Source organism: Choloepus didactylus, chromosome 10, assembly GCF_015220235.1.
Source record: "Choloepus didactylus isolate mChoDid1 chromosome 10, mChoDid1.pri, whole genome shotgun sequence".
NCBI classification, from domain to species: Eukaryota; Metazoa; Chordata; class Mammalia; order Pilosa; family Megalonychidae; genus Choloepus; species Choloepus didactylus.
This window is the reverse complement of record NC_051316.1, coordinates 53,977,419-53,993,113: the sequence shown is the minus strand read 5'-3', so window position 1 is coordinate 53,993,113 and position 15,695 is coordinate 53,977,419. Positions and strand designations below refer to the sequence as shown.

General features: G+C 37.1%; 1 protein-coding gene across 4 annotated transcripts in view; it reads left to right on the top strand.

Annotated features, from left to right (window-relative positions):
- The window catches only part of ERMP1 (endoplasmic reticulum metallopeptidase 1), a 160,631-nt gene that overhangs the window by 1,783 nt on the left and 143,153 nt on the right, over nucleotides 1-15,695 (top strand). For all 4 annotated transcript variants that reach the window (XR_005210620.1, XM_037797279.1, XM_037797278.1 and 1 more), the window contains exons 2-4: nucleotides 25-326; nucleotides 4,096-4,223; nucleotides 4,877-4,982. Coding sequence is in view for 3 of the 4 variants with exons in the window: in XM_037797279.1 (XP_037653207.1) it covers nucleotides 25-326; nucleotides 4,096-4,223; nucleotides 4,877-4,982 (536 nt within the window). In the remaining variant the exon portion in view is untranslated. The remainder of the gene's footprint in view (nucleotides 1-24; nucleotides 327-4,095; nucleotides 4,224-4,876; nucleotides 4,983-15,695) is intronic.

Below are 15,695 nucleotides of genomic sequence, written 5' to 3'. Positions count from 1 at the left end.
CTCCCTTCTTTTGGTCACTTCCAGGGATTATCTTGAGCACATAACATCCATTGGTCCCAGGACTACAGGAAGTCCAGAAAATGAAATTCTGACAGTGCAATATCTTTTGGAACAGATAAAATTGATTGAAGTCCAAAGCAACCACATTCACAAGATTTCAGTAGATTTACAACGGCCCACAGGCTCCTTTAGCATTGACTTCTTGGGAGGTTTTACAAGCTACTATGACAACATCACTAATATTGTGGTAAAGCTGGAACCCAGAGATGGAGCCCAGCATGCCATCCTGGCTAACTGTCATTTTGACTCAGTGGCAAACTCACCAGGTATGTACCTTTGTTTTAGTCATTTTGAAGTTATTACAGCCCAAAAGTTTATTAATTTGGGCAGTTGTGGGGCACTATTTTTTTTTTTTTTGGATGGACTTTTTCATTGTGATGGAGGGCAGGAGAATTAGAATATTATCGTTTAAGTTTTAGGCCCTAACCTTTCAGTATTCTCTCAAGTGCTTTATTTATTTAATGTAATTTATTATTATTATTATTTTTAACATTAGCACCTTCAGTTCAGTAACAAAACTTGGAGCATTCTGGTAGAATGAAGGAGACTTATCAGTGAAGGTTACCACACAGTGTGTGTTCTTGTGTCCCAGAATTAGGTCTTGCTACTTTAAGTGTTTATTCAGCTAGGAATTGTACTAGGCTTTGGGGATAAAGGATAGTCCCTGCACTTAAGGAACTCATGGTTTGGACATCTCTTCCAGCATTTTCTGTTGACCTTTAAAGTGAGAATTTTGGTCCCTTGGGGGATGCCATACTATCAGAGTATCTCATTAATCCATAAGTCTTACTCTGCAGATACTTTGGCAAGATAGAATACTTGATGTTTAGGACAGTGCCTGACAGGATAAGTATTTGTTGAATGAATGAGAATTTCCTAAATTGAACTTTTTTTTATTAAGATTTCTCAGAAAATGTTTTCAGTAGTTAAAAAGAATGTAAATAGGGAAGAATAGAAAATGGTAACATTTTATAGTGGAATCATAGCATTTTAGAGCTAGGCAAGATCTGATATGGTATCTGGTTCAGTCCCCTCATTTGCACAGGAATAAATTTAGCTAATCACAGGCAGAACTGGGACCAGATGCTGGGTTTCCTGGCCAGTCAGTTATTTGAAAGGAAGTTTAATTGTTAAGAGGGCGTGCTCCCTTAGGCAGATAGCCTCAGCGCTCCTCAGTTTCTTGCCTTTAAAATGGAAATAATAGTAGTATTTTCCTAATGGAGCCTTTAGAGGATTAAATACAAGTAAAACACTAGAACAGTGCCTGGCACAGTAAATATTTTATTTTTTTTGGTTTGGTTTTTATTGCTGTTAACTGGTATTATATTTTTAATATTATAGTTCCAGATTGCTTGAACTTAAAGCAGGCCCAATATGAGCATCTAGAGGTATAAAATATAAAGTAAAATTTGTTTGATAAAGTGATTCATACTCTAGAAGTATGAATGTTAATTTTTAATTCATCTTTAATTAGATGAATCTTTAATTCATCTTTAATTAGAAAGCTTGATAATTGCATTTAGAGTGTAACTTGTTTTTAAAATATTAATGTACGCTTATCTGTTGGAGAAAGCCAGAAATACCTTCATATGTGCTGGGGAAATCAGTGGTCTTTTATGTCCATTTCAAAATAGTAGTGCAATACATGTCATCTTATGCCCTCTAATGTCATGCTTACATTCTGGGAAGAGACTAGTAAACACCATGGTTACTTAAGAGCATTACATAAGTAAGATGTGTAAAAAAAGTATCAGGAAAAAACAGTGCCAAATGTTATAGGTTGCATACATGGAGTTTCATATTTGAAGAATGGTATTTCTGTGGATCATTAGAATCCATTTTTAACAAACTAAAATTTTGTAAGAATACCTATATCAACAATTACAAGGAAATTTCTGTCAATAACTGTTAAAAATAGTATTTCACACAGTCTTCAGGTAAACTATCACTGGAATCCTTTTATTGGATGAACTCATTGAATGAAACATGGGTATTTTTAAAAGTTCTCAGCAAAATATCCAGGACTCAGGAACTGATACCAACTAGGAGTAATGTTACTTACAGAAAGACCTTAAATATCTTCCTGGGTCTACTGGCTTGTTCCAGGTTGTTGGTAGAAGAGATTTTGAGTTATTTTGGGGATGGCTTCAATTTCAGGGTTAATTGTAATTGGAAAGGTGTGTTGCTTAATCATTCAGCCTTTATTGAAGCTGTCCTCTAACTTTTCATCATTTTCTTAAATATGTTTGAGCCTTCTGTAGCTCTGTTCTAAGATATTAAGAACCACAAAGAACCATTAAGCTAAGAGAAAATAAATGGACAATTTAGCTTTCTAATCAAGCCTATATATATATCTCTATAATCAAGCCTATATATATATCTCTCATTTCCCTTATCTCTTACTCTTAATTAAAAAATCATTTTTAGAAGAAAAAATTTATTTTATTTGCTTTTTATGTTAAAGTAACTCGCAATCTCAAAATTAAAAAAAAAAGTTTCAGTTGGTTTCTGGGAAGTAGCAGTTTCACTTATAGCTACATATACTTCTTGCTTGATAGTAAATAGATAATTTTTACTTTGTTTCACTCTGATTAAAATATAAGCCAATAATACCCCCAAGACAAGTATAGCTAATAGTTTCTTCTTGAGTAGGCCTGGGGTCTGGACAGAAAATGGGATCAGATAAAAAAAGCATTTTAGCTGACTGCAACTTATGTTTGCACCTTAAGTTTGCAAAGAGAAAAGGAAAAACTAATATTGAATGCCAGTTACGTGCCAGGCACTATGCCTGTAATCCTCACAACAAACCTCTGCAGTGCATATCATTAGTCTGTCTTCTAGACCAGGAAATAGTGTCAGAATGGTAAAGTGACAGAGCTGGCATTTCTTACCAAGTCTTTCTTACTCTAGAATCCACGCTGAACTCCATAACACACTCTCAAGTGTGTAAACCCAGAATTGCTGTTGGCTGAGTTATTAATTAATTAATTTGATTACTCTTTAAACTTTTTATCATAGAATGTTTTAAATATATACAAAAACATAGAGAATTGTTTAATGACCCCCATATACCCATCATCCAGTTTCAACAGTTGTCAGCCAATGTCCGGTCTTGTTTCTTCTCTATCTCCACACCCTCACCCCTTGATTATTTTGAAGCAAGTCTCAACTGTATTGGTTCTTCTGTTAGTATTTCAGTCTACATTGCTAAACAGTAAGGATCCCTTTTCTTGACATGCTGTTATTACCATTAGTACCTCACCTAAAGAACTAACAATAATTCTTCATGTCAAATGTCCAGTCATTTCCTTTAACTACCTCTTAGGATGCTTTTAAAATTCAAGGCTCTTAAGTCATCTATACATTCACTTTTAATTAATATATAAAGCTTCTGAACTAAGAAGAGTTTAAATGATTTAACTGCGTCCTCTCCCTTGTCAATATCATTATTCCCCCTCCCTGTGTCTTTATCAGATAAGGTATCATTTTTGTGCTCTTTTATTACGCAGTCCCCTTGGAGAAAGCTTAAAAATGCTACATAATCCAAATTGACCTCTAAATATGGAGTAATCTGCAGATTTTATGGTTTTGGCCAGAAAATGAGCATGAAAGGGAGGGGTAGCAGTAGGATGGTGTAGGAAACTGTAAACACCAGAAGTGAGAAATTACAGAGGATGTAGAGAAAGGATAGGGAATGGAACAAATTGTCTTGGGTTGCTGAGAATGCCAGTTTTCAGTATTACTTTAGGTGCCACCTGGTTGACTTATTCAACAAATATTAATTGAGCAACTTCTGTGGGCCAGGATTGGCTCTAGGAACTGAGAGTTAGTCATCAGGAAAACCAGACAAAGGTCTCTGCCCTCAGGGAGCTTACCACTGGTGGATGCTGTTGCCACCTGATGATGAGAAAGCCATGTTTCTGATTGTGCAGCTATTTAGAATGCTTTGAGGAGAAAATTCCATTCCTAGCTATAATGGGTCATACAGTAAAGGTTTTTACATCTGAGAAGCAAATCTGTGTTTCTAATTTAAAGGTGCCAGTGATGATGCAGTTAGCTGTTCAGTGATGCTGGAAGTTCTTCACGTCTTGTCAACATCTTCAGAAGCCTTACATCATGCTGTCATATTTCTTTTTAATGGTGCTGAAGAAAATGTTTTGCAAGTGAGATTTTACTGTTTTAATACTAGGCTGGAATAATAATGAGAATGAGAATAATAATAGTAATAATAGCTAACAGTATACTTCAGTTTTTCATTTGAATAGCATCATAAAATGATATGGAAAATAAATATTGTATTTGGCAGTGCTTTAAAAAATCCACAGCCATTTATGTAGATGTGTTCAATATTTGAAAGTCTCAACTCAGAACTCAGTGTTTGATTTATAGAAGGCCTCTTGATGGCACAGCTACTTATCTCCAGTTTTCTTCAACACTTGAGTTTCAGAGATGTTTTCAGGCAGGCACACAGCTTGAATGCCCAGCCACATGGATTTTCCCTTTTCTTCTCTTTCTCTTCTCTTCTCCTTTGCTCTTGCTCTTGCATAGTTTGACACTTAACAAGGATGTAGTTTGGCCCCACTCTTGGTAATCAGGCTGCCTCCTGTGATGGGTGACTTTCCACTCAGCATACTGCATGTAACCATTATACATACAGAGAGAAACAGGATGCCTTTAGATACTGCCTTTGAAAAAAATGAGTATTTGGTTTTCATATTCCTTACCTCATCAAGATGTTCTGTCCTTAAAATAAAATAAAGGCTTTGATAGTTTTAGATTGTTTACCTTATGTTTGTTTTCTTTCTTTCTCATGAAGGCCAGCCATGGTTTCATTACTCAGCACCCCTGGGCCGCCTTGATTCGTGCATTTATTAACCTGGAGGCAGCAGGGGTAGGAGGGAAAGAGCTTGTGTTCCAAACAGGTATGTGAGGCTGTACAGTATATGCTTTAATGGAATTCTTGTTTTTATAAAAGTGGAAATTTTGTGAACTTTAGTAATCTCTCCAGTAAAATAAACATTCTTTTTGAAGCATGAAATAGTTTTAGCTTTGTCTTTGTTAAAATTTTTAAACAAAATAATAACATTAATAGCATCTAACACTAATAGCACCTAACACTTCCGGAGTGCTTACTATGTGCCAAGTGTTGTTCAAAGCATTTTATAAATATCGAGTAATTTAATCCTCAGAACAAAGTGAGGAATCAGTTACTGTTATTATCTGCATTTTATAGATGAGAACACTGAGGCAAGAGGGAGTATAATTTGCCCAAGGTCTGGTCTCCTAATTGGTAAATGGCAGAACAGGAATTTGAACCTAGTAGTGTAGGTTCAGAGACTTTGTTTTTAACCATAACCACATTGTCATATAGCTGATGAACTTTCTTTTATCCATTGTGAGTGATTATGACGTAAATTATTTTAAATAACAAGCATTTCATGAATTAAAATGAAGAAATTTACTTGTAGTTTAACAACTTTAAATTAATTGTGGAATAATTACAGCCAGAATCTAGAATACAGGTTACCAGGGGATGGAATTGGGGTAGGGAATAGAGTGAGAAGGCTTAAAGTATACAATTTCTATTTTGGACAGTGGAAAAATTTTGGTAATGGATGCTGGTGATGGTAGCACAACATTGTGATCATAATTAACAGCACTGAATTATATATTTGAATATGTTTAAAAGGAGAAATGGAATTTTTTTTCTTGATTTCATCTTCTGATTGTTCATTGCTACTGTAGAGACACTACTGATTTTTGGGTGTTGATCTTGTACTCTGCTACCTTGCTGAATTCATCTATTAGCTCTAGGAGCTTTGTTGTGGATTTTTCTGGATTTTCTGTATATAGCAACATGTTATCTGCAAATAAGGAGTGTTTTACTTCTTCCTGTCCAATTTGGATGCCTTTTATTTCTTTTTCTTGCCTAATTGCTCTGGCTAGAACTTCCAGTACAATGTTGAATAATAGGGTGACAGTGGGCATCCTTGTCTTGTTCCTGATCCTGTTAGAGGGAAAGCTTTCAGTCTTTTCACCATTAAATAAGATGTTAGCTGTGGGCTTTTCATATATTCCCTTTATCATGTTGAGGAAGTTTCCTTCTATTCCTAGTTTTCTAAGTGTTTTTTATCAAGAAGTGATGCTGGATTTCATCAAATGCTTTTTCTTTGTCAATTGAGATGATCGTGTGGCTTCTTATCTTCATTCTGTAAATGAGGTGTATTGTTATTTATTTTCTTATGTTAAAGCACCTTTGCATACCTGGGATAAATTCCAATTGATCATGATGTATAATTCTTTTGATGTGTTGTTGGATTTGGTTTGCTAGTTTTTTGTTGAGGTTTTTTGCATGTGTATTCACAAGAGATATTATAATATTCTTGTATCTTTATCTGGTTTTGTTATGAGGGTGATGTTAGCTTTGTAGAATAAATTAGGGAGTGTTCCCTTCGAATTTGAACAGGATGGTTGTTTATTCTTCTTGGAATGTTTGGTAAAATTCACCTGTGAAGTCCTGGGCTTTTCTTTGTTGGGAGATTTTTTTTTTTTAATTGTGATTGTTCACATACCATACAGTTATCCAAAGATCTAAAGTGTACAACCAGTTGCCGCCGGTACCATCTACAGCTGTGCATCCATCACCACAATTAATTTCTGTTCAATTTTTAGAACATTTTCATTACTCCAGAAAAGAAATAAAGACAAAGAAGAAGGAAAAAAAAAAGAGAAGAAAAGGAAACTCAAATCTTCTCACATCCCTAACTACCCCCCCTCCATTGTTGACTGGTAATATTGGTATAGTACATTTGTTACTGTTTATGAAAGAACATTGAAACACTACTAACTGTAGTATATAGTTTGCAATGGGTATATATTTTTTCCCTATATGCCCCTCTATTATCAGCTTCTAGTTGTGGTGTCATACATGTGTTCTGGTTCATGGAAGGATTTCTAATATTTGTAAGTTAATCTCGGACATTGCCCATCACAAGGTTCACGGTTTTAAACATTCCGATCTTTTAACCTCTACCTTTCCTTCTGGTGACGTACATGACTTTGCGTTTCCCCTTTCCACGACATTCACACACCATTCAGCACTATTAGGTATTCTCACAATGTGCTGCTGTCACCTCTGTTCATTTCCAAACATTTAAGTTCATCCTAGTTGAACATTCTGCCCATACTAAGCAACTGCTCCCCATTCTTTAGCCTCGTTGTATATCTTGGCAACTTATATTTCATGTCTATGAGTTTCCGTATTATCATTAGTTTCTATCAGTGAGACCCTGCAATATTTGTCCTTATGTGTCTGGCTCATTTCACTCAGTATATTGCCCTCAAGGTTTTGTCATCAACCCCCCCCCCTTTTTTTTTTAAGATGGTTCTGTTTACTCGCTATACATTCCATCCTAAATAAACAAGGTCAGTCGTCACCAAAAGCCTCTGTCTGCGTTTTGGGGATTTGCAGTCTGTATTGAGTGGTTAACATTAAAACCCCAGTTGGAGCTGGGCTTTGCTTGTCGAGAGAGTGCTGCTCCCGAGCACCATGAGACTTCCGTGAGGGAGGGGCTCTCGGCTCTCAGTGTGGGTCTGCAGTTTTTACTTACAGATTTTATGCTGCGATCTCCGGCATTCCTCCCTATTCAGGTTGGTGGATGATGAGTGGACGGTCATGTTAATCTCCCTGCAGTTATTCCAGGTTATTTACTAGTTGTTCTTGTTTGTTAGTTGTTCCAGGGAGACTAACTAGCTTCCACCCCTCTGTATGCCGCCATCTTAGCTCTGTTGGGAGATTTTTGTTTACTGATTCCATCTCTTTACTAGTAATTGGTTTGTTGAGATCTTCTATTTCTTCTTGAATCAGTGCAGAACATTTGTGTGTTTCTAGGAATTTGTCCATTTCATCTAGATTATCTAATTTGTTGGAGTACAGTTGTTCTTGGTATCTTTTGTTTAAAAGCAATTTTATTGAGATAGTCACATAACATATAATCATTGAAAGTGTTCAATCAGTTGTTCACAGTATCATTGTATAGTGGCGCTTTCATCACTGCAGTCAAACTTCGAATATTTTCATTACTCCAAAAAATAAAAATGAAAATTAAAATAAAAAGGAATATCCAAAGCATCCCATTTCCCTCCTCTCCCATTGTTCATTTACTTTTTAAAAAAATACAGTTTGAGATATATTCACACACCCTACAGTCATCTACAGTGTACCATCAGTTATTCACAGCACCATCATACAGCTGTGCATTCATCACCAGAATCAGTTTTTGAACCTTTTCCTTACTCCAAAATAAAAATAAAAGCAAAAAAGAATACTTAAATCTTTTCATCCCCTCTATCTTACCCTATTCTTCATCTAATTTTTGTCCCCATTTTTCCACTCGTCTGTCCATAGACTGGATAAAGGAGTGCGAGCCACAAGGTTTTCACAGTCACACAGTCACACTTTGCAATCTGCATAGTTATACAATCATCTTCAAGAATCAAGGTCACTGGCTTGCAGTTTGACAGCTTCAGGTATTTCCCTCTGGCCATTTCAACACGCTAAAGATTAAAAGGTGTTATCTATATATCGCATAAGAATACCCTCCAGAGTGACATCTCGACTCCATTTGAAATCTCTCAGCCACTGGAACCTTATTTTGTTTCATCTCTCTTACCCCTTTTGGTCAAGAAGATCCTCTCAATCCCACAGTGCTGGATCCAGGCTCATCTCCAGGAGTCATTTCCCAAGTTGCCAGGGGCATTCACACCCCTGGGAGTCATGTCCCATGTCGGGGGTGGGGGGCAGTGAGTTCACCTGCCAAGTAGGCTTAGAGAGAGAGGGGGCCATATCTGAGCAACAAAGAGGCTCTCTGTTGGGGACTTCTAGTCACAATTATAAGTGGGCTTAGCCTCTCCCTTGCAGCAACTAGCTTCACAGGGGAAAGCCCCCAGATTGAGGGATTGGCCCACTAAATTGGCAGTCCTCAGTGTTTGCGAGAAAATCAGCAATAGCCCAGGTGGGGAAGTCCACCACTTCTGCATCTCTCCCCAGCTCCTTGGGGGAAGGGGGGTCCACAAATACATTTACATTCTCTGCCCATATCACCCTGGGATATGTCAGGATTTCACCCCAGCCTGCACAAACTCACCAAATCCCACTTCCCATTCACTGCTTCCTGTACCTATGGTGTTCAAACAAACCGATGGTAGAAATTAAATATTCCAGTGTGTTACAGAAAGTAAAGATCCTGCCCCAGATAGACATCTCCTCCCTTGGTCTCACACGTAAGTTGCTGTTTTAAAACCCAGTCAGTATTGTCCTTTACCCTTGGGCCTGGTTTGCCTTAGTCCTAACCAGATCCTCTTCATTCGTATCTCTAATTAACGTCTGAATTCTGTTTCAGCTCTTTCAGCAGTTGCCATATGGGGTAATACTGATATTCGCATAGTATCTTAAATTCCTTTTTATTTCAGTGGGGTTGGTAGTAATGTTCCCATTTTCTTCTCTGATTTTTGTTATTTGTGTCCACTTTCTTTTTTTTCTTTGTCAGTCTAGCTAAAGGTTTGTCAATTTAATCTTTTCAAAGAACCAACTTTAAAGAAAAATTCCCCTTTTTTTAAATTCTCTATTTCATTTATCTCTGCTCTAATCTTTGTTATTCCCTTCCTTCTATGCATTTTTGGATTTAATTTACTCTTCTTTTTGTAGTTCTTCTGGTTTTGAGGGGAGGTCTCTGACTTGAAATGTTTCTTTTTTAATGTAAAAAAAAAAAAAAAAAAAGCTATGCATTTCCCTCTCAGCACTGCCTTTGCTGAATCCCATAAATTTTGAAATGTTGTATTTCTATTTTCATTCACCTCCACATATTTTCTGTTTTCCCTTTTGATTTCCTCTTTAACCCATTGGTTGTTTAAGAGTATGTTGTTTAATTTCCACATTTGAATTTTGCATTGATACCTCTGTCAGTGATTTCTAGCTTCATTCCATTGTGTTCAGAGAAGAGACATTGTATGATTTCAGTATTCTTGAATTTTTTGAGATTTGTTTTATGACCTAACATAAGGTCTGTCCTGGAGAATGATCCATGTGCTTTAGAGAGGAATGCGTATTCTGTTGTGTGAAGTGTTCTATATATATCTGTTAGGTCTTATTGGTTGAGAGTATCATTTAAGTCTTTTGTTATTGATCTTCTGTCTAGATGTTCTATCCATTATTGAAAGTAGTGTGTTAAAGTCTCCTACTGTTAATGTAGAACCATCAGTTTTTCCCTTCAAACCTGTATTTGCTTCATATATTTGGGGCTCTGCTGTTAGGTGCATATATATTTATAGTTGTTACATTTTCTTGTTGATTTGATTCCTAATCAGTATGTAATGACCATTTTTGTCACTTGAAACCGTTTTTGACTTAGTCTGTTTTATCTGATACTAGTATAGCTGCCACAGTTCTTTTTTGGTTACTACTTGCATGGTATATTTTTATCCAGCTTTTCACTTTCACCCTGCCTGTGTCCCTGAATGTAAGGTGAGTCTCTTGTTAACAGCCTGTAGTTGGGTCATATTTTTTTATCCATTGTGTCAATCTCTGCCTTTTGACTGGAGAGTTTAATCCCTTTGCATTTAAAGCACTGATAATGTAGGCCTTCTGCCATTTTACTATTTAGTCTTTGTAAGTCTTACTCCTTTTGTCCCTCAATCTTTCATTAGTGCCTACTTTCCTATTAATTTGGTTTTTTGTATTGTCCTATATTGAGTCCCTTCGCATTTCTTTCTGGATATATTTTTCATATTTTTATTGTGGTTACCATGGGGTTAAATTTAACATCTTAAATATGTAATAATCATATTTGATTTGATACAGCTTGACTTTAATAACATACACGTACACTCTTCCTATATCTCTGTCCTCCCAATTTTTTTGTACTTGTTACACATTGTGTCTTTGTACATTATATGTCCCAAAGCATGTAGTTGTCATTACCTTTTATGCATTTTAGCACGTATAGGAAGTAAGAAGCAATACAATAGTACTGGCATTTGTAATCCGTATGGTTACCTTTGCAGGTCTGTATTTCTTTATGCTGCTTTGAACTACTGTCTAGGGTCCTTTCAGTCTGAAGAACTACCTTTAGCATTGCTTGTAGGGCAGGTCTAGCAGAAATGAATTTCCTAGGCTTTTTTTTTTAAAACCTGGGAATATCTTGATCTCCTTCATTTTCGAAAGAAAGTATCACTGGATATAAAATTCTTAGATGGAAATTGTGTTCTCTCAGAACTGTATGTATTTCAGTCCACCACCTTTTTGTCTCCATTGTTTCTGATGAGAAATTGGCACTCAATCTATTTGGGACTCCTTTGTACATAACACATGGCTTTTCTCTTGTAGCTTTCAGAACTCTTTCCTTGTCCTTTGCATTGAACAGTTTGATTAGTATATGTTGGGGCATATATCTGTTCATGTTTATCCTGTTTTCTGGGCTTCTTAGATGTGCATATTCACATCTTTTGCTAAGTTTGGGAAGTTTTCTGTCATTATTTGTTTGAGTATTCTTTCTGCCCCCTTTTCTATTTCTTCTCCTTTTGGGAATCCCGTTATGCTCATATTGGTATGCTTGGTGGTGTTCCAGAGGGCTCTTAGGCTATTTTGCTTTTTATAGTTCTTTTTTCTTTCTGTTCCTCAGCCTGACTTATTTTGATTGTCTTGTCTTCAAGTTCACTGATTCTTTTGCCAGCTCCAGTCTACTGTTGAAATCTTCCTGGGAATTTTTCATTGCAGTTATTATGGTCCTCAACTCTAGTAGTTCTGCTTGTTTTCTTTTGAAAATTTCCATGTCTTTATTGAGATTCTCATATTGTTCATTTATTATTTTCCTGATATCCATTAGTTCTTTCTCTGTGTTTTTCTTTATCTCCTTAAGCATACCGAAGGTAATTTTTTCTAAATCTTTGCCCAGTGTGGTGGTTTGAAGCTGTATGTACCCCAGGAAAACATGTTCTTAAATTTAATCCATTCCCATGAGTATAAGCCCATTAAAAGTAGGATCTTTTGATGAGGCTACTTCAGTTAAGGTATGACTTAACTCAGTTAAGTGTGACTTACCTCATTCAGGATGGGACTTAATCCTATTGCTGGAGTCCTTTATAAATAGAATGAATCCAGAGAGTGAGTGAGAGGGGGGGAGAGAGAGAGAGAGGAAGAGAGACAGGGAGAGTGCAAGCACCATAGGAAGCAAGAAGCTGAAGGTAACAAAACCTGGAAGAGAAGGGAGAGACCAGCAGATGTTACCATGTGCCTTGCCATGTGGCAGAGGAGCCAAGGATTGCTGATAGCTGGTCTTGAGGAAGAAAGCATCATCTTGATGATGCCTTGATTTGGACATTTTCACAGCCTTGAAACTGTAAGTGAATAAATTCCTGTGGTTTTAACCCCGACCCATTCAGATATTTAGTTTAAGCAGCTTAGGAAACTAAAACATCCAGTATGTCCATGGTTTGGTCTTCTTTATTGATGTTTTCTGGATTATTTCCTCTTCCTTTGGATGGGCCATCATTTCCTGTTTCTTTGTCTTGTAATCTTTTGTTGTTCAGTGAACATATTAATGCTCTAAAAATGTTGTCTCTGGGATTTATTCCCCGAGATGTCTGTTACTTGAGTTTATATGACACAGATTTTCTTGAGTGTCAGGAGCTAACAAAACCAAGCCAACCTAAGCAGAAAACATCTTTCTTTCCCTGTCTTTGCAAATTGACTTTGCATTGGCTGCTGTTCTTCAGAGTTGAGCCCTTCTATCATGACGTTCGGCCCAAGATGAATTCAAAGTGTAGTTATCCCTGTCTTTTCTTGGTCTGTGTTTTGCCCTGGGCTTTGCTTGCTAGTTGCCTTAGGAGTTCCCTTGTTTATAGGAGTTTGAGTGTCCCCTCTACTTCCCAGGAGACAGACCTTCTCCTTCTCCTGGGTGTTCCACTGCAGGACTAAAAGCAGGTAAGCCTTTGCCCCAGGCCTCCCGCCCCAGTTGTTTCTTGTACTGCTTCTGTTGCATGGAGGCAAATTCTGGGCTGGGGGCATGCCATAGAGGAATTTCCCAAGTTAGTCTTTCCCAACAAGGGCAGGGACCCACAAATGGCACTCCGGCTGCCTCCAGACTGCCCAGAGGGGAGGGGATGAGGAAGGAGGCAGGAAGGGTGCTAGGAGCTTCTTCCATGACTCCCCAGAGCTGTGCTTTCTTGACTCTATCACCTGCCCAGCAGATGCAGCCCTTCAACTTCCCTCTGCAGCTCTGAGGAAGCATACTGTCTTTAAGTCTCTTCTGCCACCTCTGTCTGGGGCAAGTTGGAACAATGGCTGCTCTATGCCAGGCCCCAGCAATCTGAAGTAGCTATTCAAAAGCAGTGCTCTGTAGTTGGACCACAGTCTCCCCTCTCCACATCTTGGAAAACTAGGTTTTTATGTCCTTCTCTACCACTAGGAAGCTGTGCCAGTGGCCAGACCCCACTCCTGCCTGCTGTGAGAGTGGGCAATGGGTGACTGTAACCACTGTGTGGAGAGCACAATTCACTGGTATTTGCCACAGTTTATCAGCCTCTTTCTCCTGCTCTTCACTGGATGCAGTATAGTGTTCTACTGGACTCCTGAGTTTCAAAGTAGTTGATTTAGACAGTTTCTGCCTAATAGTTGTTCTGTCGCAGGGACTGATTCCTGGAGCGCCCTACTCTGCTTTCTTCTCACAATTCCCCTGGTATACGTGGTTTTAATTTATTGTCACAGCACCCTGCCCCAGTATTCCTATCACCCAGAGAAAAATCCATGTTATAGTTTAGTCTAAACCTTTCCTCAGTTTTTCTATGCATATATATTAATGTATTTTACATATATGTAGCCCAAAGAGGTTATACCACATTTACTTAAAGTTAGATTCAACTGAAGTCAGTTCCTTTATTTATATTTGATGACTGAACACTATAGCTAGGTCTGACTGACTTAAACTCTTGTGTTCTTTTTCCTAAATGTAAATAGTTTTATTTAAAAATTTTCATGGGGCATAACTTTTAGAAATAATTGCCTTACCTGGAATAATATGAACAAATTGTTAATAGTAGTGCTGACAGATGGTAGATGTTTGCTAGTGAAACTGGGATGGGTATGACTGGATTCTAGGATGGGGCTTATGTATAAAACTGGTTTGAATTCCATTGCTTCATGAATTTCAGAAGACCAGAATTGTCATTACTGCTTCACTTACACTTTTTATAGTTTTTTTGTATTGTTTTAATTTTTGCAGTGACAGTGATTACTTTTATAATAAAGCAATAACAGACTTAGCAATACATATAAAATTTAATATTTGACTCATTGTATAATTAAATCCCTATATTGCACATTTATTTTTTCTAAAGGGGCACCCTATAAAAGATTTGTAGGACCATCTCCCCCCTTTTTTCTGAATGTTTATAAGAATTTTTCCCCCTGTGTTTTTGCATCCGTTCTTGTGGCTGCTGGGTACTTTCTGACATTTTGATACCGATACCTTTCCCATTCTCTCTCTCACTTCCAGATGCCACTGTCTATAAAACACTAGCCTCTTGGGGAAGGCTTACAAAAAGTTGTTTAATGTTGCTTCCGTCCTGTGACTGAAAGAGGATAAAGGCCCTCCTGGGGTTGGAGTTCTGCTTGAGAGTGTGCCATATCACTCTGTCCTCTGTTTTTTTTTTGTTGTTGTTGTTGTTTTGTTTTCTTTTTTAACAGGCCGTCTCTTGTTTTCTGTGCAATAGCACTTGTCCTATCCTGGAAACTTTTCAGTAAAAATGGTCTGTACTCTCTAAGTGCTCTATTGTCACTTCAAAGAAACATTCATTTAGGAAGTTTTTAGTGACTAGAATAATCATTACTGCATTATTTTTAAGAAGGTCCAGAATACATCAAAAAATGACTTGGTTTATGAGACTAGTGATTATATCATGAGTCAGGTAAGCTTGATTTGGTAATTTTGAAGGTGTTATAAAATCCACTGTTTAAAAATTGAAATGGATTAAACTAGTAATATGTGTTCTTAACCAAAAATTCAGATACTGCTAACCTTGAGAGTAACAGAGCTGATGAGCAAAGGGATCATAGAATCAGTTTTCCCCTTGTGAAAATATTCATGTCCCCGTAATCCTACCACATGGAGCAAACCAACTGTTAAAGTTTAGACCCTTCTGGGTATATTTATTATGTTTTTTTTTTTTTTTTTAATTGTGATTGTTCACATACCATACAGTTATCCAAAGTGTACAATCATTTGCCCCTGGTACCATCATACAGCTGTGCATCCATCACCACAATTAATTTTTGTTCAATTTTTAGAACATTTTCATTACTCCAGAAAAGAAATAAAGAGGAAAGAAAGGAAACTCAGATCCTTCCATACCCCTAACCACATGCCCCCCCGCATTGTTGACTTGTAGTATTGGTGTAGTACATTTGTTACTGTTTATGAAAGAATGTTGAAATACTAAAAACTGAAGTATATAGTGTATATATATAGTATATAGTATATATATAGTTTGCAATAGGCATATATTTTTTCCTATATGCCCCTCTATTATTAACTTCTAGTTATAGTGTCGTACATGTGTTCTGGTTCACTGTTTTATGCATT